Source organism: Alnus glutinosa, chromosome 1, assembly GCF_958979055.1.
Source record: "Alnus glutinosa chromosome 1, dhAlnGlut1.1, whole genome shotgun sequence".
Lineage (NCBI taxonomy): Eukaryota > Viridiplantae > Streptophyta > Magnoliopsida > Fagales > Betulaceae > Alnus > Alnus glutinosa.
In genome coordinates, this window is record NC_084886.1 from 48,610,021 (window position 1) to 48,636,964 (window position 26,944).

The 26,944-nt window shown below is 37.7% G+C and overlaps 3 protein-coding genes across 4 annotated transcripts; all 3 read left to right on the top strand.

Moving 5' to 3' along the window:
• Positions 1-1,803: 1,803 nt before the first annotated feature.
• Positions 1,804-7,984, top strand: LOC133855048 (syntaxin-22-like). Of its 2 annotated transcripts, none has more exons than XM_062291344.1 (7): positions 1,804-2,189; positions 3,282-3,375; positions 3,708-3,847; positions 4,506-4,580; positions 6,319-6,473; positions 6,598-6,698; positions 7,633-7,984. In XM_062291344.1, exons 1-7 carry the CDS (start codon positions 2,008-2,010, stop codon positions 7,696-7,698), a joined length of 813 nt encoding a protein of 270 aa, XP_062147328.1. In that variant the 5' UTR covers positions 1,804-2,007; the 3' UTR covers positions 7,699-7,984. The 2 variants fall into 2 exon arrangements, with proteins under 2 accessions (XP_062147328.1, XP_062147334.1); XM_062291350.1 differs by having other exon boundaries at positions 3,282-3,369.
• Positions 7,985-8,587: 603 nt separating this feature from the next.
• On the top strand, positions 8,588-10,477 carry LOC133855063 (uncharacterized). Its single transcript, XM_062291360.1, has one exon. The coding sequence runs from the start codon at positions 8,910-8,912 to the stop codon at positions 9,897-9,899; it is 990 nt and encodes a 329-aa protein (XP_062147344.1). The 5' UTR covers positions 8,588-8,909; the 3' UTR covers positions 9,900-10,477.
• Positions 10,478-14,288: 3,811 nt separating this feature from the next.
• Positions 14,289-26,127, top strand: LOC133855079 (syntaxin-22-like). The gene is made up of 6 exons (XM_062291383.1): positions 14,289-14,486; positions 23,684-23,820; positions 25,032-25,106; positions 25,243-25,295; positions 25,419-25,519; positions 25,727-26,127. Exons 1-6 carry the CDS (start codon positions 14,469-14,471, stop codon positions 25,790-25,792), a joined length of 450 nt encoding a protein of 149 aa, XP_062147367.1. The 5' UTR covers positions 14,289-14,468; the 3' UTR covers positions 25,793-26,127.
• The last annotated feature ends 817 nt before the right edge of the window (positions 26,128-26,944 follow it).

Consider the following 26,944-nt stretch of genomic DNA (forward strand, 5'->3'; position numbering starts at 1 on the left):
TTAATATGGGCACACTTACGACAATTGGGTCCCACAAATTGTGAGAAAGTTCATATAGAATTTACTTGATTAATCAACTTTTGAGCTGTCCACCCACCCATCTGAACATGTGGGTCCGTCATCTCACAATTGCTGCTCAATTTGAGCAACAAATTGCTGGAGATCATTATCCAATTTGGCCACACCAATGTCATTACTCCGGTATATCCTAAAAGACAATGTTCAAAAATTAAAAAAGAAAGGAAGAAGACAAAGTGTGACTACAAATCATTACAAATTGACATGTCATTTATTGTGTTAGCTACTAAATAATTTACATTTAATTATGATTTATATAGAAGTGTCACTTGAATTGTCCGTCCAGGGGTGGAGCTAGTCCCAAGCTTGGGGGCTTGGACCCCTAAACTCTAAAGTTTTCTAAATAATAATAATAATAATAATAATTTCTTAAAAAAAAATTAAAATTTTACTCCTAATTTTTTTTCTTCTAATTTTGCCGCTCAAATTTCAAATGTTGGCTCCATCACTGATCATGTCAATTTGTAATTCTACGTGGAACTAACCACCTCAATCGCCAAACAATTAAAGTATAATCTTTGCTAATATGACATTATCATTTAAATCAACAAATTAATTTTTAAAAAACTTGTAATAAAAATTGCCGCTCTTTAAAGTATTTTTTATTTTCTAAATAAAAAGAAATGACAATGGACAATTGAGAATTGAGAATAGTTTTTCACCCTTTATTTTTATAATCCCTTTTAAATTTTTAAACATTAAAATGTGTCATTTCCTGTCTTTTACATTTTTAATTGATAAGTCTCACCCTTTCATCTCATTGATCATTAATATAATATTTTTGAGGTGTATAGGATTCTTTTCTTATAGTTTTGATATAGGGATGGGTTAGGTGTACAACATAAAGGTGCAAGGACATATATGAGTTCTATCAACGTGTCTTATTGTGTAAATATTGTGCAAAATTTTTTTTTTTTTTTATATAACACCTATTTTTCAGGAAAAATGATAGAAATACATCACTTTTACAACAAGTTTACAACAGCCCTCTCACATGGGGTGGGTCCCACACACTGTGGGACCCACCCCATGTGAGAGGGCTGTTGTAAACTTGTTGTAAAAGTGATGTACGGGAATCAGTTCTCATTTTTCAGACTTGAGGTATAAAAATAGTATTCCTTCGTGATATTGTCCTGTGAACTAATTCAATTAATAAAACCTTTACATCATATAAGAGATTTAAAACCAAATTCTACTTTTATTGGAGATAGAGATTAAATCAAGGAAATAAGGGAGAAATATAACAATTTTTGTTAAAAGTTTTGTTTTCTGTTTTCAATACAAAAGTATTAACGAACAATTAAAACCCAAAACACATTTTCAAAACATATTAACAATTATACGGAAAGCCAACAAACATACACGTGTCACCTCGAAACAAAGCTATGTTTGTTAAACTTTTTTGTTTATTGTTTTCAAAATAAAATCTCAAAAATACAAAATATTCATTAAAATATTAAAACAGTTTTCACTTTTATATCAATTAATAACACTTTTTAAAATAAAAATACCACCCAAAACGCATTCAAAAAAAAAAAAACCAAAATTAATTTTGATTTAAAAAGCCCCAGAAAGAAAGAAAGAAATAAATATTTATATATATTATAAAGAATAAAAAAAAAAAAAAGAAAAAAAAAAAGAAAAAGAAAAAAAGGAATGTCTATTAGAACCGTTGTTCAGGGCCCACGGAAGTTTCTTCATTGTTTGACTTCGAAAGTACAAGAGCCTCGAGACCCAACACTCCAAGGAAACACTGGAAAGAAATTATTTACACCTTCTCTTCTCCTTCTTCGACACAACACCACCAAAATATAATACTACACCTTCTCTACCAAACCAACACGGCGAAAACAACTTCCTTTACCTTCAAATTATCGGTTTTTTTTTGTTGTTGTTGGATAAAGTAATTCTCAATTGTTGTGGTTCAGAATGAGCTTCCAAGATCTTGAGGCTGGGAGGCTCCGACAACCACAACAGCAGCGACTACAGCAAGACCCTTCTCAGGCCGTGGCTTCTGGGATTTTCCGAATCAACACGGCCGTCTCTTCCTTCTCTCGCCTTGTCAATTCACTAGGCACTCCCAAGGACACGCTCGAACTCCGTGACAAGCTGTGAGTGTTTTTCTCTCTTGTTTTTGGGAAAATTTTATTTTTCTTTTTCTTAAGCTGGTTTCTTTTATGATTTTATTATTATTATTATTATTATTGGGACGGTAATTCAACTTCTGGGTTTTGTTTTTGTTTATTGGCTCGTGTTAAATCATATTGAGAACCCATTGAAGTGCTTTCAATTTGTGCTATAAGTGATTGTACATTGTGCTATGATTGCTTGAACCTTTTGCTACCTCTTTTTAAACCCAAACTCCCCAAGAACACTCACAAGCAATTCCGTCATTAGGTGTGATTGTTTTCTTTCTTTCTGTTTTTTCTTTTTTTGCTTTTCTTGTCTAATGTTTAATAAATGTAAATCAAAGATTTTGTGTCTTTATTGTTGTTTTTTTTTCAAAGAAAAGCTTCGAATGTTGTCTAAAAAAAAAAGTTTGCTGTTTAGAATTGAAGGCAAATTAAACAGGCTTGTGAGAAGGACTTGTACATTGTACTGTTAATCCTCGCACCTTAATATAGCCTTGTTAATTTCCTTGGAACTTTAAAGGACATCCTTGGGTACATGACAAGCTATGAGAGTTTTTACTTTTTAACGTATGCTTTTCTGTTTTCAGAATTTTTTTTTTTCTTTTGCCTAAAGATCCATCTTTCCTATTGCATGAAATATTATTATTTTGTTCCATCAAATTAAAGATATAGATAATATGTTAACATAAATAGAATAAGCAAAAAAAATGAGAAGTATATGAGAGAAAGAGTGTATATAATGTCTTGCCAATGCACTTTGGGCACTCAGGAAAAAGTAATAATAATACACTTTGGACCAATGCCTCCCTCTATAATTGAAGCCTTCTTCAATTCTTATACACTTTGGACCCATGACCATATTATTTACTCGCGTTTTATATGTTGCTCTGTTTTTGAAAATTTTCACTAGAAAATAAAACATTTGATATCTTCTACAAATAACTATAATTTTATTTTTTCACATTTTAGATATTTGATTTCGTTTTTCTTAAGGTGCCATGTAGGGAAAGATTTTTTCCCATAAAAAAAATCTTGTTCTTCATTGGTATTTACATTTGACTTAACTTGTAGGCACAAGACAAGGTTACATATTGGGCAGTTGGTGAAAGATACTTCAGCTAAACTTAAGCAGGCTAGCGAAACTGATCATCATTTGGAAGTTAGTGTAAGTGCATATTCAATATAATTTTTGAAGTTTACACTTCATCATTGAATAACTCTCTCACTCTGTGTTGTTCTCTTGGTTCACCTACACATGCTTCTCCTTCCATCCCTTTATACTGTATTTTTTTTTTTTTTTTTTATAAAAAAAATGGATCTTTTAATGTTGCTAGAATTATTCTGTACCTGTCCTCCAATATGCATTTCTAGTTAGTTAGGAGGGAGTCATTTATTAGTTATCTAATTTTTTTTTTAATTATTTCTTTTGTTTTGGGGTGGGATGGACGGAGTTGGGTTTTATTTCTTACGCCTTAATATGTATTCATTAAACTGCAGGCTGCCAAGAAGATCGCTGATGCTAAGTTAGCAAAAGAATTCCAGTCAGTTCTTAAGGAATTTCAGAAGGCTCAGAGGCTTGCAGCTGAGAGGGAAACAACATATGCTCCTTTTGTTCCCAAAGAAGCTCTTCCATCCAGGTAGTTGTCTCTTGACGACTTGATTAGTTCTACATTTTTATATTTCTATGTTTGTAATTGGTCTTCGTCTGTTTGGTTTAAAGTCTCAAGATGCTGAATGAAGGTGCATTGAAGGTAGCCATATTTTTCTGATAAGAAGAGAAACTTGTTGAATTTTGTAAAAATATAAAATGGAAGTGCATAAGATTTCAGGACGTATGAAGTTGAAAGAAGTTATTGCATCGAAAAATTTGACTAGATTGGCAGAACCCAAAATTGTTAATTTTTTCCTTTTCAAATTTGAACCCATATATCTTGACCTATGTAAGGTCATTTTTTCAAGTTTATCTGCTATAGGATGAAACAGAGTATTGATGATGTTATACATGACCAGCCTCACTGCCAGTATCATCAATTATGTAACTATTTCACCTAATATTTTGATATAACTGGGTTGCAAAATGCAATGTTCAAACTCTGCAGATATCTGTGAGAATATCAATTTATTTCCAGGCCACAGAGATCAGTTATGCAATATTTACCGGTGTCAGCGAAGCTTGACCAATTACTTGGTCGCACACACTCACAAACAGGCATAAAGACTAATACATATTTTCAACAGTTATCTTTGGTCAAATATTTAACTTCCGCCCCTTCTCTTTGACAAATCATTATGCAGTTATGATGCCCATGAATTGGAGATAAGTTCACCTAGGACTCCTGAACAGCAAGCTCTTCTTCTGGAATCCAAAAGGTCAGCATCGCATCTCATAATATTAACAAAATACTATTCTACGTTCATAAATTGGTAAGTTCTTTAACTGAATGATTATAATTTTATTTTATTGTTATGGCATAATGTGAGGCAAACAAAAAAAATTCAGTTATTAACCTTTCCTTTGTGATTTTTTAGCCTTTGGTTAATTTAATTTCTAGCAAGAAAAATGTGTTCTCCCCATATCCTCTTCTCCTCCTGGTGGGGGCCAAGCAAGTGGTCTGTCCTCAAAACTCAAAACTCCAACTTACATTAAGAAAATGGGACATATAAAATGGTTACTTTCTGTTAACTGCAGACATTTTCTTGAGGAATATTGTCAAAGGAGGCCAATTGATGTTCTGTACCTAGGAGATCCTTAAATATATTTATTTTCTTATTATCGCTTCTAGACAAATGGAGTAGACTACCACTTCGAAGACTTGATTTTTTTTATTTTTTTATTTTTTTATTTTTTTATTTTATTAATTTCTTTCTGTCAAACCACAATCTATGCCTCTCATGTCTATGGTCGCTGGTTAGAATATCCCAGGTGATTTCACAGACAAGATAAATCTCATGAATTAAAGGGCATGCCTGGCATGTAATGGAAAAATCTAGCTTAGTCTTCAATGCTGCCTGCATCAATCTCTAAATGGGTCTCTAAAGGAAGGAGGCCCCGGGGCTTCCAGCTTGTCGATACATATATATCGCCTGAGCTTAATCATACATACTGCCTGAGCTTTGCTGGTCAAGGCCCAAAAGGGCTTTGAGTCAACGCCTGGTTATCCAACCACAAACCTAGAGGCTTCATCCTGTGTGACGGAAGAAGCTCTCTTTTAATCAATTTTGTGATTTCTCTATAGAATATACAACTCAGGACAGACATATAGGCCTGTCTAGGATAGCTTCATTGGGGGGCTAGTGTTGGGACAAGCTACAATTTCCGGATTTGGAATGGTGCAGGAAAAGATTGGGGTTTGTAGACTGATTAGAGATTGAAATGGATTAAAATTCGAAGGCAAGAGGGGGCTGATCTTGAAGAAAATAGGTTTCTGGAATATTCTGTCAGTAGCCTTTGAACTGAATGGATTCAGCTTCACAACCAGCAGTTTATAGCTAACATCATATAATTAACATCTGGGCTTGTCTTAACAACTGAGAAAACCTTGTTTTGGACGTTGTGCTAGCCTTGTTGTGGAAGTTATGCCTGAATGTAATGCTCATAACCTCTTTCTACACCTAGGTTCCATGAAGTGCTTGGGTAACCTGCAGTTTTAGAATATACAAATTATTGATATTAAAGGAGCAATACCCAATATCTTGTTCGAGAAGGGCCTTTACTTGTGTGTATGTAAGTATTCTTATATCTTGGGGTCAAAAAACTTATCAAACAAAAAAAAAAAAAGTGTTCTTGGGGACCAAAATTAAGGACTTATATGTTGGTTTATGATTATCATACTTCAGCGTAATAACTTCTGTTTTGTATACTGTCTCAGTCTTATGTGAAAACATGTAACGTTTGCAATAAGAGGGAGTTTTTGAAGCCGCCCCCCTTCCCCGGCAAAATAAATAAATAAATACAGACCGCACCTATCTCTGAATTGCGGTCCTTTCTTTTTTGTTTGAATTATTGAATAACGATCTTTCGGATTATAAATGTATCAAAATTCCCTTCCATGCTGGAGATGTAAAATAGTTAATAGTGCAACCTCAATTTCTGTTACATTGTGTCCAGACAAGAGATCACACTGTTGGATGAGATTGTATTCAATGAAGCCATTATTGAAGAAAGAGAGCAGGGGATCCAAGAAATTCATCAACAAATAATTGAGGTACATGAGATTTTTAAGGATCTTGCTGTGCTGGTTCATGGTCAAGGTGCAATGATTGGTAAGCCCTGTGTTCTTAATAGTCATATATGTACTAATTTTTCCAAGTTTTCACTCTTGGTTTCTTGAATGCTTTGCATACTCTATAATGACAATGCTCATACATGTTCCTTTTATCCTCTCAGATGACATTAGTTCTAACATTGAAATCTCCCATGCTGCAACTACGCAAGCTACTTCACAACTTGTTAAAGCATCCAAGGCCCAAAAATCTGGTTCATCTCTGGTAAACTTCGATCAAAGTGATTTTCTTTTGTTTCCTTTTTTCCTATGTTCTTTGATTCTAATGTAGATAAAATATGTAGATGCCTAGATCATTAACAGCTAGGCTTTTCCTTTGCTAGGACTGGGATGTTGGCCGTAGTTGAAAAATAACCTTTAACCATGCATTAGCTTAAATTCAAGTGACAAAACTAAATTTTGTCAATATCTGATTGGCATCATCTTAGTTTATGAATGTTACTTTTGATAGATATGATCCCTGGGCTCTTGTAAACGTGAGAGGGTATATGTGCTCTTCCTGTTGTATTGACCACTACAACTTGGTGGTCACAGAAACGCTCGTCTTCTGTTATGTTGCTTATGACCTTTTCTTTTTCTTTTTTGTTTTCTTCTTTTCTGAATTTTTTGGTCATTGTCTTATCAGACAGCATGATTGATATAACTGTTTCCATACATGTCGTCTTTGGGACATGTCATTTAACAAAAAATATATTTGGAAGCAACCGATCTAAATGCTGTATTTTCAAATGAGAAATGCTACATGCACTTAAACTTTTACAAATGGAGTCTTACTAAGATGATGTGGAGCTTATTCATTGGTACTCATAGTATTTCTTTTTATTAATTGTTTTGATCATCTCCAATGAATAAGCTCCACATCAGTTAGTAAGGCTCCATTTGTAAAAGTTTAAGTACATTTAGCATTTCTCTTTTCAAATTTGATTAAAAGGGTTTGAAACTGACTGCTTACTGTTTAACAGTTCTGGGAGCAAAGTTAGAACTTATGCTAATTGTTGTTCTTCTTACACATTTACTCTTTAATATTATTGGTAATTGTAATATCACTACTTCACAAGATTTGTTGAGTTGCTTAAATAAATTCGCTCCTGAATTATCCAAATTGCATCTGATATTAATTTCTCATTACCTGTTTGCAGATGTGTTTGCTGTTGTTGATCTTTGGAATCGTTCTGCTCATTGTAATCATAGTCATTGTAGCTTGAGCAATAAATCAATTGTCTCAATTCGAGTTCAATTTTACTGGCATGGCCTCCTAGTGGTGTTCCCTAGCAAGTGGTCCTGCCCAACTTGTGCTGCTCTTATCAACCCTAATTATACAGCATATGACAGATAGTTGACACCTTCTCAATACTGCAAAGAAGACCAATAATGTACAGTCCAATTATTTGGAGCTGATATCCTCTTTACAAGGCTCTGTTTTATTGTGAATCATGTAAAGTAAATGATTAACCCTGTTATTACTAATAAAAGTTGGAATTCTTCCTTCTCCTTCTCATTTGTGTATAAATGACTGTTTTTACATGGTCATTGTTGTACCCAAAGTCTCATCATGTTTTTCTGCCTCAACTTTAACTTGGTACAAAAGATTTATGTATGTGAATATTATTCTTGATGAATATGTCCATTGATGTTGGTCTTGTAATTTTGCATTTCTAGCCCCTTTTATTTATTAAATTCGGCATGTCTTTCTATGGATAATAGTACAGTATGCATGTGAGAATCATGTGTTCGGTTGAAGGACTTACGTCAATTTAACGAAGATATTGATTTTTATGGTTTCTTCTACTACATACTCTCAGATTTTTACTTGTTCAAATATATTTTTCCTCAAATTTTCTCATAGATCCTTGTTTTTGTTCTCAATACTTGTAGATCTCAAAATGTTTAACGAAATCAAAAACAAAACCTGCCTCAAATTGATACATAATGGGTCATGGCTGTCACAATGGTGACTTTTGTCTGTCAAGGAACCACCATAGTTTTCCGTATAGCTGATAATAGTTGTAGAGAAATGTTATATAAATTCTCATGTTTACACTTCCAAATGCCTAGATCACCATTGGAAATTTGGATCCTTCCTCAATTTTAATCTCAACCATTGAAAACCCATTCACTGCATTTCCCTTGTCTGTCTTCTCGAAACACTCCCTCCTAATTTCCCCCTTTTGATCTCCTGCAATGAATCTCGGCCCTTCGTTCATTATCGAAAACCCCGCATTTCAACAGTCTCTTTCATTTCGTAATTCCCCTTCTTTCTCTCACACAATCATCTTTTTCGGCGGCAATAGAACTTCTGGAAAAATTATTTCAGTGAAATTTGATTTTGCCTACAGTTGGGAGTTGTTGTTCAGTATCTTTTGGATCTAGAAAACGAAGTTTATCACAGGCGCCAACTTTCCTCAGAACCCAGCAAATGTCAGTCGGGCTAATCTCCCACCAAACCCAACCCTTAATCCCCTACCCAAACCAGATATCCAACCATGCTTTCCAACCCACCCTTCCAAACCTCGTTCTCTTCCACAGACCAATCCACCACCACCCATTAACAGCCAAGTCCCAACAGACCCACCACTCCTCCCCCGCAACCAGGACCCAAGACGATGGCATTCCTATCGAGGACGTCAAAATCCTCGCCAGGTTCAAGTCCAGACACAACTACATCCGCGTCCTCGAAGTCTCCAGAAAAGCCGACCACCCTTTCGCTGGCTCGAGGCTGCTCCTCCTAGACAGCCCTGGAAACATCCACAGCATCTCTTTCCAGTTCAAGAAATCTCTCACAAGCACCTACTTCGATGTGTTCGCCACCTTGCCACCGATCTTGCCGCCTGGACCCGTGGGAATTCTCGGGTTCGGAGCGGGTTCAGCCGCGCGCTTGTGCCTGGAGTTGTACCCAGAATTGGTTGTTCATGGATGGGAGCTTGACTCGTCTGTGATTGCGGTGGGGAGAGAGTTTTTTGGGCTTGCGAGGCTTGAGCAGCAATACCCAGATAGGCTTTTCGTTTACGTTGGTAATGCGTTGAAAGCTAGCATTCGAGATGGGTTTTCGGGAATCTTTGTGGATTTGTTTAGCAAAGGTAGTTTGATTCCGGAGCTTCAGGATCCGAACACTTGGGAGAAGCTTACCAAGTGTTTGAGGAAAGGTGGCAGAGTGATGGTTAATGTTGGGGGTAGTTGTGTGGAGGCCGAGGACTCATGGAGAGACGGGAAGGTAGTCATGGAGGAGTCTATGAAAGCGATGCAACGGGTTTTTGGCGACAAGCTTTTCGTTTTGAACCTCGGGAATAGGAAGGACGATAGCTCCATTGCTCTTACCGGTGATTTGCCGGATCTTGACTCGTGGAAGAAAGCACTTCCTCGTTCTTTGAGGTGCTATGTTGATATGTGGACGCCCTTTGATGGTTAATATGGTATGGATTGAATCGGCGTCCTCTACTGCTACAATTTCAAAGGAATTTTTAATTTTTTTTAAAATCAAGTATTTTTTTATAGCGAAATAACGTGAAAAATATTGCATATTAAAGATATGACATGCTAATAATAAAATTAAAGAAAAATATATATATCATTTCAAAATGTTTCTTCTTCACTTTTGAAAAAACTCTTCTTTTTTACTAAATCAAAATACAGTTTTTTTGTTCAAAACTTTTACATGACATAAGTGTAAGAAAAAACTTTTGAGAATGATTTTTTTTTTTTTCATTGTTATTTGTTAACATGTCATATCTTTAATATGTAGTATTTTTCACGTCATTTCGATATAAAAAACGGCTTGATTTTAAAAAAAATTTAAGAATCTCAAATTCTTTGAAATTGTATGGGATCCTGATTCGGATGGTGTTGCTGCATGTGTTTTTGTTTTAGGTGTTTTGCCATTTGTATATGTTGTCAAACTTTCACATTCACATTCACGAATTGGAAGACCGATAGCACCATTGTTAAACTGTAATTTTATCAAAAAAATGTTTAATTGCATTTTGAAAATTACGTTTTCAAATCGCACGTTTTGAAATTACAAATTCAAACGGACTATATAGAAAAACATACAACATTAACAGCAAAAGGGCGGCCGCATATCAACATAGCACCTCAAATAATGAGGAAGTGCCTTTTTGCACAAGTCAAGATCTGGCAAATCACCGATAAGAACAATGGTGCTTTCGGCCTTTCTATGCTTGTGCCTCAAAACAAAAGGCTTGTAGTGAAAACTCATCGCATCCCTTTTGAAGATGAGATATGATCTTTTGTCACTCCAAGACAATTCTTGACGAGCAATATGATTCCCTAACTATCTTTAGGGTTTTTTTATTAACAAAAAAAAAAAAAGAAAAAAAAAAAGAAAGAAATTAAGAGTAAAAGTTATCACGTGGGCAGATGTAGTCAGGAGTTGTATCTTAGAGTGTCAATGAATCATATCTCTTTCAAGACTACCATTAAAACTCTTTATGTCGAACTAGAGTTTCTTCATTTCAAGTTAAACGAAAAAATATTTTATTATATCCAATTTTAATTTTTATTACATTAAACAGTGCACACATGTCACGTCATTTAAACATAGCATCACCTCATTTAAAATTCTCTCGACTTACAACTCAAAACTCCGCTTCACAAGTAACTTAATAAGGTTATAATTATTTTTTACAATGCCTTTTATGTGCAACAATTTTTATTTTTATTTACCATATTCCTAAAAGGGTGACTTTATCCTTATCCATGGTTTTTCTCCAACTTTAAAACAAATTAAAAATTAAAAAAATAATAATAATAATAAATAATGCCTAATGCCAAAAATCTTAGACCCAAAACCCTATACTTCATAAAACAAACCTCCCTCCCAAAATTGAAACCCCAAAAGTCAAATAAAAGTTATTCTTTCATTTGGCTAGTTTACCAGTCATGGAAGGGAAACCTCCCCATCTTTCTTCCCTACATCCTCTTATATTTTCGCCCATTTTTGGCTTGCTACCGCTTCCTTGGTGGTTCTTATCCAGCTAGAGGTTCTCTAGCTTTGGAGAAACTATCCATCCGTTACATCACTGACGATGTCTTCTCTCTCGTTGGATCGGTCTCCCTCTCTTTCTCCTGTTCTAAGTCATGGTTCCTCCGATATCTTGAAGTTTTTAGATCTGATTTTTTTCTTTTCCAATCAGATCTATTAACTTTATGAGGCCTCTCTATCAAACGCTTCACTCCACCAGGTTCCATGGCTTTCCAGTTTTGATCCACCAACAGTAGCTTCATCATCAAATCATCAGGCGCCGGAACGTGACCTATACGCACCTGAGCGTACACCTTACTCGCCAACGCAGGGTCACCTTGAAGTTGCTTGTGCTGCTTTCCACCAACTTCCTTTGCTTTTGCAGCTTTCCAACGATGGTTAGGCTGTCATTGGTGATGCACTTTAGGTTTTATTTATGTTATGCTTTTTGTTTTTGTTTTTGTTTTTATGTTTTCTATGGTTGGGTTTTGGTCTCTATGGGAGACCCTTTTTATAGAGTTTTTGTTCTGATTTTAGCTGGGTCGGTTCTGTTTCAATCCCTGCAAGGGGGTTATTCTTTCCCTTCCCAGATCGGTCTCCATATCTTAGCCCCTGCGAAGGGGTTGTTACTTTTGACAGAGTTGAAGACTCTGCAAAGGGCCATGCCCTTGCTCAACACCGATTTGGCTTTTAGTCCACTTTGTGTGGACAAACCCCACTTTGTGTGGACAAACCCTTGGCTTTGTCCAAGGTTGATAGGGTTGGAAAATTTTATATTCCTTTGGGATTGAAGAAAATCACATTCCTTACTAGGTTGCTGTTTGTTGGCTCAACTTTATTAGTTTTGGATTCATTGTTGGGGAGCCCACCCCACTGTTTTAATTTTGTAACCCTGCTCTTGTGAAATGAAGTTGTATTTACACACAATAATAATAATAATAATAATAAAATCAATGACTATTTTCCTCCCCTTTTTTGTTATCATTATATATAAAAAAAAAAATCACGGCTATTTATTTGCCTAGTATATTATATAATAAATAATAGCAAAAAAATTTAAAGAGAATGTAATAAAATTCTGACAAGGATATTTTAGAGATATTATAATGTTGACAAGTGGCATAGCAATTTTATTATTATGCTAAGTTGGTGCTTCATAACTGTTTTTTGAAATATGCTTTTACTATCCCTATAGAAGAAGAATAGTTTAATTTATAGTTTTTTTTTTAAAAAAAAAAAAAATCAGCCGAGTTGACCTTGCAAGTTAACAAGTTAAAATTGCGAATTCCAGGCTTTTTTTTTGTTTTTTTTTTTTATTCTCTTATAATTTTTTTATTATTCCATTGACCGAATCAGTTTGAAATTCAATAGTTTTTTTTTTTTTTTAAGTTAAAGATCCCTTTCAATAGATTGAAACGAGATCAAATCGGTCTAATGTCTCGAGTTACAAAGAATCCCTAATAAACTAAGTCAGAGGTATAGGGTTAGAGTATCCTCCACCAAGGCAAAGTCAGACTTAGACAACTATAACATGCTACAGCTGCTACAAAATAACCTAGACAACAAAAGATGCATCTACGTATACATAAGCCTCTACAAGATCGATGAGAGGTCACACATTCTGTGTTATACACTAGCTTTTACAGATCAGGTTTGATCTAAAAATACAAAGCAACTGCCTTACAATACAACAAACACAACAGGGAACAATCGACAAATTTGAAACAAAATTGGGCCACGCCATCAAACCGACCAGAAGAAATTGAAACCAACACCCGGCAAACATGCCCCCACGAGCACGCCCGAAAGAAACCCCTGTACACAAAGAAATGCCCATCTTGCAGGGGAACGGTTCCCCAAAGAAGATAACCGTCACCCGAGCCAACGGTCCAAACCTGCAAGACCATCGAAAAAACAAACAGGGGCATCAACAGACAAAACTGCCGGAGTGGAAAAAACGCCAAGTTTGGCACCGGTGTCCACCAATCGAACCGGAAATCCAAGATGTAAAGCCTTCCAGCAACAAAGCCCCCAAAGCATGCCCAGAAAAAAAAAAAAAAACGCACTGTACACCAAAAACCCCTTTAACAAGAAAACGGTAAATCAGAGAAGGAAAACCATCCCCCGAACCACCAATCAATCGCCGGTGAATCCAATTAGACCAACAGGGCATCTTCAGTCAGTGCCGCCGATGTGGAAAAACTCAAGAACTCAAACCCAAAATCAGCATCAGTGGCCACGAAACAAGTCCCCAACGACCATCGTTAACCTCAACAAACCAACACTACAACAACCTTCTCAAACCAGAAAAGGCCGAGAAAAACAAACCATTTCTCCTATAGGGTGCCGACAATGCCCAAAGAGAGAAAACTTTTATTGAGAAAACAAAACCTAAACAAACAAACGAGAAACGTAGGGTTTCCCTCCTCCAAAACAAGCTCCACAAAAAGACAATTCCCTCAAAGGTCGAAAAATCGCGAAATCGCCAGAGCAATTTTTTCTTTTCAAAGTCAATAGTTAGATATGTCGATCTAACAGATTTAATAGTTAATTTTTAAAATGAAAAGATAAGAAAATAACTCAAATATACTAAATAATTTTTTTTTAAAAAAATATTAATTTAAAAATTAGTTTTTACTACTACATCAGCTCACTATTAAATAACAATCATAGTATAACTAAGGGTAAGTCCATAATTGGTCCTATTCTAAAAAATAAAAAATAAAAGAAAAAGAAAAAAGAAAAAAGAAAAAAGAAAGAGTCCATAATTGGTCTTAATACAACTCCTTAATAAAAGCCCACATTTTTCTGGGATTCAAATTCCACTTGAAACAGCTCAGAGTTTTTTTGCCCATTTGGCCATTTGGCCATTTCCCAACTCCCTTCACGCGTTTGGCCACGTTGAGAGATGTTCGCAAGTGAAATCTGGGAGCCAATTCTCCGCGCGCTAGATCTGGTTCTCCCTTCTCAGCGGTGCGAGCACTTCTTCGTTACTCCATGGATCGACTGGCTCCGGTAATCTCTCTCTATCTCTCTCTCTCAATCTCCAAATTCGTAGACATTTTGTCCTTTCTCTTCATCGTTTAGGCAGGAGATGGTGGTGCAACGGGTGTAAAAGGTTTGGTTGGAGGGGTACTTGATGAGAAGGGTTGTAAGGATCATAAGGTATTAGGAGATTAAGAGGAATGGAGAGGGAGAAGAAGTTCTTGAGACTATGATTTTGTGGAATTGCAAGAAATGTGAATTAGGGTTTTCGTGATATCCTTCCGTGGAGTAAAACCCTACATTTTCCCTGGTCTTAACGTTTGGAACGGGCGGGGCGGTTTTGGGAGATAGGTAATTATTTAATTTATTTTCGCTATTCTATTCAATTGTTGGGTACGGTACTACGGCGTCGTTTGGTGCCCCAACAAAATTGAACTAGCTTTACCCGCTTCCTGCCCCTTTCTCTATTCTTATTTCTCACACTCACAGAGAATGTAAACCGAAGACGAAGAAACACTGTCACTCTCAACATCAAACCAAACCCTTTCAGACCCAACCCTCCACCAAAATCACCTCTCAATTCTCGAGCGCCTCTCCAACCGCCACCAAACTCGCCTCGACAACTCACTCACCCGCCTATCCAACTCGGATTCCAACTCGCCCACCACTGTCACCGCATTCCTCTCCCGCTTCTCCGCCTCCAAGCGCTACATCGAGGCCCAACTCCCCCAGTCACGACTCTCCCACCCCACCGTTCCGAGCCAGGTCAGATCCCACCTCGACTCAATCTCAGCCTCCATCTCCGACCTCGAAAAGCTTGTCGCCGAGTGCTCCTACTTCTTGCTCTCTACGAGGTCCGCTCCTCCCTCAAAGCTGTCTCTGATCTCAGACAATGCCTTGACAATCTGAGCTGCGAGCTCATCCCCAGAAAGAAATTCACTTTCAAGAACAAAGCCTCCAAGAGAGACCCAACCACTGAACCCAAACAAACCATGGCAGAAGAAAAATCCGATTCAATTTCAACTTCGCACAAGAAAATGGTTTTCTCGATGAGGGATTCACCGGGTTTTAGAGACAAAAAGGGTGAGATTTGGTTGAGAATTTCGAGGGTTCCGAGATTGGAGAATTCACAGTTTCCGATCTCGATTCTTGTAAGGTGAAGTTGATTGGTTCTGTGAGAGCGTTATCTGTTCATAGGCTGGGGAATTGTAGGGTTTATTCTGGGCCGGTAATAGGCTCATTCTGATTGACGAAGCTGAGGGGTGTGTCTTTGTGATGGCGTCGCATCAAATTTGGATTCACAATGCGAAGGGGTGTGATTTCTATTTGAGTGATTTGTAGGCCGATAATCGAGGAGAGTAGCGGCATGACGTTTGCGCCGTACTGTTTGAGCTATGAAGGTGTAGAGGAGGACTTAAGAGATGCGAGTTTGGATGAGGAGACGGGGAATTGGGCCAATGTGAATGATTTCTGGTTGCTGCGCGCGGTGCAGTCACCAAATTGGTTGCGTCCAGATAGTTAACATTTCAGATTTGGGATGTGGGATTGAAGGCGAGTAGCTTTTGGTTCAACATCTTGTATTTAGTGAGTGTTTGGAGGAGTTTATTTATTTGATTATTTTGGTGCGTTCTTTGTCTTTGTTGTACTTGGTATTTGGATTTATGCAAAATATATGATTACCATTTTTTTCAGTGCTTCATTTTTGTGATAATGCTTTTAAGTCAAATATGATAGTTACTACTTACTAGTAAGTTTTTGCTATTTGTTAACTAGCTTGACCATTCTTAGTTCTTAGATATATGTATGTATGAGAGTATTCATAAACTTGTGGTGAAAGGAGTGCACATATTGATAACTAGGAGAAATTTATATAGTACATAACTTCCAAATAAGTTAGTCAAATGCAATTCGGAATTAAGCATGTTCTCTTTTAATGGTTTGTGTTTAGGTTTGAACCAAATATGTCTTTTTGATACAACTCTAAATCCTCTACTGGCTTCTATAGTCCTCTTGACGTGTTTTATTATGATAATGCCTTGCTGATGGATGATTGCTGGTTTGTGGAGGGTGATTTGTCTCTCTTGTCAGGCTTCAGTGGTTCCTCTTGTCTTTGGCTCAGAACAGTTCCTTATTGACAGTTGTCTCAAGGTGCACCAAAAGAGATGTTCACTTAAGATTGAAGCTATATGGATGAGAGAGTGAAACTTGAAACTTGAATTGTTAGCGAAGGAATTTAAGAGTTGCATTTGAGTTAATTTTTTCGTTAGAAATGGTTATTTTTAATTTTTTGAAGTCCATTTGCGTTAAATTGGTGCTTCCCTTAACTGAATTATATTCCCTGCAATCAACTTTTTCACAATACTAGACATATGACATTCTGATTTTTTTATTTTTTTTTATAAGTAATAAGCCAATCTCATTAAAAGTGTGAGGCATCTCTTAGTACACTGGGAGTATATGAAAGAAAACGCTTAATTATTGAAACGAGTAAGGAAATCAAGAAAGCTAAAAGATAAGGGGAACACAAAAGCCGTAGTCCAAAGATATAAAGTGTGATAGAAGGAGTATAAAAGCTCCTCAGAGGTCTTCTCCACGTCCTCAAATTTCCGATTATTTCTTTCCGTCCATAAGCACCAAAAGAGTCAAATAGGTGCCATTTTCCACACCATGGCACTCCTCGACCGGCCTGAATACCACCAACAAGCAAGTAGATCAATAAATATCGTGGCATAACTCAAGACAACCCAAAGCGACTGAAAAGAGAATACCACAAAGCAGAAGCCACATCACAATGGAGAAGAAGATGGTCCACAGACTCTTTCGTCTTCTTGCACATGCTGCATCTATTTATCTCGATAACATGGCGCTTCCTGTGATTGTCCAAGGTGATGATCTTTCCAAGAGCCGCTTGCCACGAAAAGAAGGCCGCCCTTGAGGGGGCTTGGGTCCGCCACACATACTTCCAGGGAAAGCGAGTACCTATAGGACGAGCCAAGGAGTGGAAAAAAGACTTGACCTTGAATAGGCATTTTTTAGAAGGAACCCATCAAAGCTTGTCTTCGCCGCCTCTTCTAACTATAACTGAATGCAACATTTAGAAGAAAGAAGCAAAAACATCCACCTCCCAATCATGCGCTTCTCTAGCAAAGCTCACGTTCCACTGGTTGGAACTACCCAAAAGCTCTAGGTTATTTGCAACAGAGGCGTCCTTCGCAACGGTGTCCATCTTGCTATCTCTAGAACAAGAAAGGGATGTAGCATTAATGCTTCTCATTTTAGCCCTTAAGGGAATATAAAATGTTTTCTCAGATTTGAGTTTCCCTGGCAGTACCTTGTGATATTCCATAACTAAAACTTATCGGTTCTGCTTTCATTGGTGGCTGCTGGATTGGTTTTTTTAGTAGTCTAAGGGGTGATCTACTCTCTTTTTTTTTTTTCTTTTTTTTTTTTAAAGTAATGGCAATTATATTAAAAAGCGCAAAGGGGCGCAACCCTTATACACGGGAAGTATACAAGAGAGCCCTTAAAAGGGTCGGACAGGAGGTGATCTACTCTCCTTAACTGATTTTATCATTTCATGTGCTGAAGCTGTAAAAAGATGTTTTTTGTAGAGAAAGCAATATAAAGTGTTAAGTTTTTAGTGTTGGCAAATTCAGTGTTAAAACATGTTTGGTTGTAAGTTTTAAGTCTAAGCTTAAGTTTGTACAAAAGTTGAACCAAAACATGAGAATTCAAGTTTATGTATGATGTTCAATGTAGACAGAATGGCTCAGTTGATCCCTCGGTCGACCGAGGTGATGCATCCATGCTTCATATAAAAACCTGAGAGCCTCGGTTGACCGAGATAATATAGAGCAGTTTTTATACTTGAAACCCTAGTGCTCGATCGACCGAGATTGAGCCTCGGTTGATTGAGCCCAACCGCTAGTGTTTTAAAAATAGCTGACTTTGACCTAAAAATCCTATTTTTCCTCCTCTATATATAAGGATCATAAGACACGTCTTTCAGAAGGAAGAAAGACAGTTTCTTGAGTGTTTTTGTAGAGGTTTATTATTGTTCTTGAGCCTAAACAAATCAAAACCTTCTCCTACTTTATTCTTAGCCTTTCAAACAACAGAATAGCTTGCAACCATTGGAGTTTCGTTTTGTGAAGCGGACGAGGTTTGTTCATGAAGGTAATCCATATAGAAGAAGGCCAGAGGTTCTAGAACCACTGCAGTAGGAGATGAATGCTTCGTTTACCGAGGTTATGAGATTGAGTTTTCAGGTTACAAAAGTTTTGTAAGTAAAACAATCTGTAACATTAAGTCTTTTATAGTGGATGCCTTTGGATTTGGTTGGCTTACGGAGTAGTTTTACTATTTGCTCAGTTCTGCTTTTGTGGAGGGTGGTGTAGGCGATGAGGTGGAGGATTTGGGCCCGATATCGGTTTTGCCGTTGGCAGTGGAGATGGACGAGGATTCCAGTTCGATTGTGTCTCCTAGATGGGTGATGGAGAAGGTGAAGGGTTACTACAAACTAATAGGAGTGTCATGTGATCAATTTGAAGACAAACTGTTCGCTTTGTTCGAACTAATCGAAGCCAAGCGGGACCAATCGTTGGCAAGGGTTTCCTCAGTATCAGGAGTGAAAGGTCAAAGGGAAATTAAGCGGCTGGATTGTTCCATAAACTATGACAAGAAAGGGGTTCAATCGTATAGTAGGAGAGGAAAGGGAAGGGGCTTGTTTTGTGTTAATGATGCTTAAAATTCTATCTTGGAATGTTAGGGGATTAAATGAGCTAGACAAGAGATTGCGTATTAAAGGGCTCATCAGAGATTGGAAGGCTAATTTGGTGTGTTTGATGGAGACAAAAATGGAAGTCATTTCTAGAGAGGTGGTTCGAAGTTTATGGGGTTGTCATCATGTGGATTGGTGTTATATGAGGGCTTGTGGGGCGTCAGGTGGGATTCTAATTATGTGGGATAGGAGGGTTGTGGAGAAGGTGGATGAATGCGTGGGGCGGTATACTTTAGCTGTTTCGTTGCGTAACGTTAATGATAACTTTTTGTGGGCGTTTGGGGGTGTGTATGGGCCTAATGATGATGGGGAGAGGAGGGTGCTGTGGGATGAGATGGCTGGTTTGATGAGTTGGTGGGATAGGCCGTGGTGTTTTGGGGGAGATTTCAATGTGGTGCGGTTTCCAAGTGAGCGTTCTGGAGTTGGTGGTTTTTCTGTTGCTATGGAAGAGTTCTCGGAGTTCATTCATGGGCAGTGTTTGGTGGATCTTCCTCTCAAAGGAGGGCAGTTCACCTGGTCCAATAATCAGGTTTGGTCTAAAATTGATAGGTTTCTGTTATCACCGGAGTGGGAAGAACATTTCCCGGATGTGTCACAAAGTCGTTTGCCTCGGCTTTTTTCGGACCATTTTCCCTTGATGTTGGATTGTGGAGTGCATAGAGAAGGGAAAGGATATTTCAAATTTGAAAACATGTGGCTCAAATCCGATGGTTTTGTAGATCTTGTGCATCGTTGGTGGGAGTCTTATGATTTTCAAGGTCTACCAAGTTTTGTGCTGGCTAATAAGTTGAAAGCTTTAAAGGTAGATTTGAAGAAATGGAATGCGGAGGTTTTTGGTGATGTGAGGAAGAAGAAGAAGGAACTATTGGAAGGTATTAAAGAGTTGGAGTGTTTTGAAGAAGATCGGGGGTTAGTGGAGGAGGAGAGGGTTCAGAAGTCAGACATGATCAGAGAGATGGAAAAAACAATCCTGTGCGAGGAGATTAATTGGAGGCAAAAATCTCGGGCTCTGTGGCTAAAGGAAGGGGATAATAATACTAAATTTTTTCATAGGGTGGCTAATTCCCATAGGAGGCACAATCATGTGGGAGTCTTGAGGATAAATGGGGCTCTGTCTTCTGATCCGTTGGAAATTAAGGAGCATATTGTGAATTATTATGACTCTCTTTACACCGAGCAGAGTTCGTGGCGGCCTAGGGTGGATGGGATTTCTTTCTCCTCCATTGATGCGGATGAGTGCCTCTGGTTAGAACGAGGCTTTGAGGAGCAGGAGGTGTGGGAGGTGGTGCGAGAGATGAATGGGGATAAGGCTCCGGGTCCAGATGGTTTTTCTATGGCGTTCTTTCAGCAATGTTGGGGGGTTCTCAAAAAAGATATTATGGGGGTTTTTTCGGAATTTCATAATAGTTGCCAGTTCGAGAAGAGCTTGAATGCTACTTTTGTTTCCCTTATTCCTAAGAAGGCTGATGCGATGGAAGTTAAGGATTTTAGGCCTATTAGTTTGGTGGGAGGGGTCTATAAAATTATCTCTAAAGTCCTTGCTAACAGGCTTAAATCAGTGTTGGGAAAAATTATCTCGAGTTCTCAGAATGCTTTTATTGGTGGAAGGCAAATCTTGGACTCAGTTCTTATTGCCAATGAATGTTTAGATAGCCAGATACGGTCAGGGGAGGCTGGGTTATTATGCAAACTGGATTTGGAGAAAGCTTATGATCACGTGAATTGGGATTTCCTTCTTTACATGCTTCAGAGATGTGGGTTTGGGGAGAGGTGGAGGGATTGGATTAAATGTTGCATTTCTACAGTGAAATTTTCCATATTGATTAATGGTACCCCTTATGGTTTCTTTCAGAGTTCGCGGGGGATTAGGCAAGGTGATCCTCTTTCTCCTTTGCTGTTTGTGGTGGTTATGGAAGCGCTTAGCAGGATGTTGTATGCGTCTATGCATCAAGGCTTGCTGTCAGGTTTCTCTGTGGGCATTAGGGGTAATGAAGCTTTAGTGGTGAATCACTTATTGTTTGCGGATGATACCTTAATTTTCTGTGGAGCACAAGCCGAGCACGTTCGAAATTTGAGGTGTACCTTCTTATGTTTCGAAGCGGTGTCAGGGTTGAGGATCAATTTAGGCAAATCCGAATTGGTCCCTGTTGGCGAGGTGGAAGATGTGGAGTCTTTGGCACATATTCTGGGGTGTAGAATTGGGTCTTTGCCGATGACCTATTTGGGTATGCCGTTGGGAGCGTCTTTCAAATCTATTTCTATTTGGAATGGGGTTATTGAGAAGGTGGAACGAAGGTTGGCTAGTTGGAAGAAACTTTATTTATCCAAGGGAGGTAGGATGACTTTGATCCACAGTACTCTCTCTAGCATTCCTTCTTATTATTTATCTTTGTTCCCTATTCCTGTGAGTGTAGCTAAAAAGCTGGAGCAGCTTCAAAGGAATTTTCTCTGGAATGGTATGGGTGATGAGACTAAATTTCATTTAGTCAATTGGCATCGTATTTGTCTTCCAATTAAGGCTGGTGGACTAGGAGTTCGTAATGTTATTAATTTCAATCAAGCCTTATTGGGGAAATGGATCTGAAGGTTTTCTCAGGAGCGCGATGCTTTGTGGAGATCGGTTATTGAGGTGAAGTATGGGAGTGTAAGGGGAGGTTGGTGTTCTTTACCGGTGACAGGGCCTTATGGTGTCAGTGTTTGGAAGTTTATTCGTAAGGGGTGGGATAATGTTGCCAAGTTTTTGCGTTATGAGGTGGGTGATGGGTCCCATATTCGCTTTTGGCATGATCTATGGTGTGGGGATAGGCCTCTCAAGCTCTGTTTTCCAACTTTGTTTACCATTGCGCGTTCTCCTGATGCTTGGGTGGTGGATAATTTGTCTATGGCTCGAGGTGTGGCTCATTGGAATGTTCTCTTTACGCGCAATGCTCAGGATTGGGAGTTGGAGATGGTGATGTCCTTTTTCGAACAGTTATACTCTACTCGGGTTCGGCATGGGGAGGTTGATAGGGCGGTGTGGATTCTTTCCAAGAGGAGGAATTTTGAAGTGAAGACCTTCTATAAAGCTTTAGTTTGTCACGAGACGGCTTCTTTTCCTTGGAAGGGTATATGGCGTGTTAAAGCTCCGAAGCGGGTTGCGTTCTTTGTATGGACAGCAGCTTTAGGGAAGATTTTAACTCATGACAACTTACGAAGGCGTGGAATTGTGGTGGTTGAGTGGTGTGTTATGTGTAAAAAGTATGGGGAATCCGTTGATCACCTTCTTCTCCATTGTGATGTGGCTCGAGTTGTTTGGAGTTTTTTTTATGGTTTGTTTGGGGTGGAGTGGGTTATGCCTAGGAGCGTCTTGGACTTATTGAGTGCTTGGGGTACTTTGCTGGGTCGTGGTCCTGCTCACCGTGTTTGGAAGCAGGTTCCTCTTTGTGTTTTGTGGGGCTTGTGGCGGGAGAGAAATTCTAGGCTTTTTGAGGATGTGGAGGTTCAGGCTGGGGCTCTTTGTAGAATTATGCTTAATATGTTGTTTTTTTGGGTGTCGGCGAATGGCATAGGTAGTATGTCGTACGCTGATTTTTTACTTTCTTGTTCGTTTCGGTCCTCTAATTAGGGGCTCCTTTGTATACTCCCTGTGTACTAGGGTTGCGCCCCTCTGCGCTCTTTAATGAATTCTTACTTATCAAAAAAAAGAGTTCTTCCAATAGATTTTCTCTTCGTTACTAAAACCTCAGTGTTGATTTGTTTTATACTTGCTTTGATTTTGGTATTGATATCTGTGGTGTTTGGCTTTTAAAGTTGAGAACTTTATTAATCTTGATTGTTAAGATTGAGATATTCGTTGTTTGTTACAACTTTGGGTCTAAACTAGAAATTTTCATAAAGGATCTCTGCAACAAAAGTTGTCTAAAATAGTTTTGCAGGTCTTCTGTTTGCTAGAGCTTCCATGTCAATAACTGGGACAGTGAATAGTTCTTCTGATATTGGGTATCTCTGGTGAACTTTCTTAAGGTATTCAGATTCTTCTAAGCAAAAGCATGAGGAGATAGCATACTGAATTTGATTTCATGCATCCTTGTAGTCGCACCTATGGTCGTGTTATGATCAAACAAATATATATAGGAACTTCTTATTAGTAGGAAGTTAGTGTAAGTGCATATTCAATATAATTTTCGAAGTTAACACTTCATCACTGGATAACTCTCTCTCTTTGTGTGTTGTTCTCTTGGTTCACCTACAAATGCTTCTCCTTCCATCCTTTTCTACTGCATTTAAAAAAGAAGAAGTATGGATCTTTTAATGTTTCTGGAATTTATCTGTACCTTTCCTCCAATATGCATGTCTGATTAGTTAGGAGGGAGTCATTTATTAGATATCTATTTCCTTTGTTTTTGGGTGGGATGGACGGAGTTGGGTTTTATTTCTTATGCCTTGACACGTATTCATTAAACTGCAGGCTGCCAAGAAGATCGCCGATAAGCTTGCAAAAGATTTCCAGTCAGTTCTTAAAGAATTTCAGAAGGTTCAAAGGCTTGCAGCTGAGAGGGAAACAACGTATGCTCCTTTTGTTCCCAATGAAGTTCTTCCATCCAGGTAGTTGTCTCTTGACACCTTGACTAGTTCTGCATTTTCATATTTCTATGTTTGTAACTGGTCTTCGCGTTGTTGGGGTTAAAGTCTCAAGATGCTGAATAAAGGTGCATTGAAGGTAACTATCTTTTCTGATACTTGATGGGAAAGAGAGGTGAAAAAGGAGAACTTAAGGAAGGTCTCTCTCTACCTCACAAGCTCTTGGATTCCATGGCTAAGGCTTACTTTGGTGGATTTTAGGTGAGGGTGGAGGAGTAGGATAGGGATAAGAAGTGAAACCTATTTAATTTTGTAAAAATAAAAAATGGGCATTGCATAAGATTTCAGGATGTATGAAGTTTTTTTTTTGATTAGTAAGTGCAAATTTTATTAAAAAACAGCGTAAGACACTCCTAGTATACACGGAGTATACAAAAAGCAACAGCCTCAACACCGACCCGACCCAAGCACAACCCACAAAAAAACCCAACCCCTAAGCCCCTAAAGCTCACAACCCTCAATTTTATCCAATTGCCTATGCTCCTCATCAAGTGCAGAGAGGAAGGCTACAGTTTCTGCCTCTTGCCCCTTATCCCCGAACCCCATTGAAGAGCAAAACATAGACCACTCCAATGGAGAGATAAACTGGGGACCACCTGCAGAGTTGAGAGGACGAGCTAAAAGGCTGGTAGTGGAACTGTGGAAGCTACTCTTAAATATCAGAGCCAGGTTTCGATCCTGGGACCTGTGGGTATGAAGTTGAAAGAAGTTATTACTTAGAAAAATTTGACTGGATTGACAGAACCCAAAATTGTAATTAATGTTTTCCTTTCCAAATTTGCCCATATTTCTTGACCCATGTAAATTTATCTAAGGTCATTTTTTGAAGTTCATTTGTTATGGGATGAAGCAAGTATTGATGATGTTACACCTGGCCAGCATACATCCGGAAATCTTATGCACGGCCGGTATCATCAATTATGTAACTATTTAACCAAATATTTTGTTAAAATTGGGTTGCACAATGCATTGTTAAAACTCCACAGATATCCATGAGAATGTCAATTTATTTCTAGGACAGATCAATTAGGCAATATTTAGCGGTGTCAGCAAAGCTTGACCAATTATTTTGTCACGCACACTCACACTCAGGCATAATGACTACATATTTTTAGCAGTTATCTTTGATCAAATATTTAACTTCCACTCCTTAACTTTGACAAATCATTATGCAGTTTTGACGCCCATGAGCTGGAGATAAGTTCATCTAGGACTCCTGACCAGCAAGCTCTTCTTCTGGAATCTAAAAGGTCAGCACCGCACCTATCTCTGAATTGTATGCCTTTCTTTTTTGTTTTGAATTACGGTCTTTCTAATGTATCAAAATTCCCTTTTGTGCTGGAGATGTAGAATAGTGCAACCTCAGTTTCTATTACATTTGTGCAGACTAGAGATCGCGCTGTCGGATGTGCAGGTTCATGATCAAGGTGCAACGATTGGTAAGCCCTGTGTTCTTAGTAGTCATATATCTAATTGTCCCAAGTTTTCACTCTTGGTTTCTTGAAAGCTTTGCATACTCTACAATGATAATGCTAATATGTGTGTTCTTTTTATCCTCTCAGATGACATTAATTCTAACATTGAAAGCTCCCATGCTGCAACTTCGGAAGCTGATTCACAACTTGTGAAAGCTTCCAATATCCAAAAATCTGGTTCATCTCTGGTAAAATATGATTAAAGTGTTTTCTTTTGTTTCGTTTTTTCTATGTTCTTCGAGTCTTATGAAGAGAAAATATGTAGATGCCTAGATCATTAACAGCTAGGTTTTTCCTTTGCTGGGACTGGGGAAAATTTGTTCCTGAATTATCCAAATTGTTTGTTCAGAGAGTACTAATAAGTCTGATATTAATTTCTAATCACCTGCTTGCAGACGTGTTTGCTGTTTTTGATCTTCGGAATCGTTCTGCTCATTGTCATCATAGTCATTTTCGCTTGAGCAACAAATCAATTGTCTTGATTCAAGTTCAATTTTCAGGCATGGCCTCCTAGTGGTATTCCTTAAAGTGGTCCTTACCAACTTGTGCTGCTCTTATCAACTCTAATTACACAGCATATAAGGTAGTTGACACCTTCTCAATACTATAGTCTAAACAGAAGACCAATTATGTACAGACCAATTATTTGGAGCTTATATCCTCTTTACATGGCTCTATTTTATTGCAAACCATGTAAAGTAAATGATTACCCTGTTATACTTATCAAAAAAAAAGAAAAGAAAAAAGTAAATGATTATTACCCTGTTATTACTAATAAAAGTTGGAATTTCTTCCATCTTCTCATTTGTGTGTAAATGATTGTTGCATACGAAGTCTCATCATGTATTTAGTGCTGGGGAGAAATGGAAATATAAAATTGAAGAGATGCAAGTATAACAACTTCATACAAACTATTTACGTATGTTAATAGAGTTGTGTTATTTGCGTACGCACATATTGTATACACCCATTGCGAGTGTGTACACAATGTGTATACAAGGTGTGTGTACAAATATCATTTTTCATGTAAATATTGTTCATTGATGTTGGTGGTGTTGCATCGCATCTCAAGGGGCATAATTTTGATGATCGTTTTTTTCTATTATTACTCACTGATCCCATGCTCCTTCCTTCCCTTCATCTTTGGCTAGATAGTGGAAGAGATTCTCCATTGTAATTTTCTTCTTTCTATCTCCAAAAAAAAAAAAAAAAAAAAATGAAGAAATTTATTTCCCGTATACTATCCGCCCATCTCAAAGGTTATTCAAAATGAGAATTAATTAAGGAGTGGTTGGATTTTATCATTGTTTCCAACAACATTCTCTTCAGATGCACTGGGATTAATATATATATATAACATTCAACCTGAACAAAAAAGTGGGGAAAACGAAACGGAAAAGTATCTAAAATCGTGTCCCTACGCTATGACTGGGCAGATCCACAGCGAAAAGAATAAAATTTTCTTTCAAATTGAATTGAAAAAAAATCATTTTAAGTTTATTAAATTGACATTTGTGATCTTTTGTAATTCTCAAAGAATCAAATGCCCTATTAAAAATGCAAATAAAATTAAAAAAGTTTTTTTTTTAATCACATGTTCTAAATACAGATTC

Coding starts and splice junctions, on each gene's coding strand:
- LOC133855048 (XM_062291344.1), top strand. CDS start 2,008: ATGAGCTTCCAAGATCTTGAGGCTGGGAGGCTCCGACAACCACAACAG. Junction 3,848..4,505: donor AAAGAAGCTCTTCCATCCAG/GTAGTTGTCTCT, acceptor ATCATTATGCAG/TTATGATGCCCATGAATTGG. Junction 6,699..7,632: donor AAAAATCTGGTTCATCTCTG/GTAAACTTCGAT, acceptor ACCTGTTTGCAG/ATGTGTTTGCTGTTGTTGAT.
- LOC133855063 (XM_062291360.1), top strand. CDS start 8,910: ATGTCAGTCGGGCTAATCTCCCACCAAACCCAACCCTTAATCCCCTAC.
- LOC133855079 (XM_062291383.1), top strand. Junction 25,107..25,242: donor CTTCTTCTGGAATCTAAAAG/GTCAGCACCGCA, acceptor ACATTTGTGCAG/ACTAGAGATCGCGCTGTCGG. Junction 25,296..25,418: donor TGATCAAGGTGCAACGATTG/GTAAGCCCTGTG, acceptor TTATCCTCTCAG/ATGACATTAATTCTAACATT.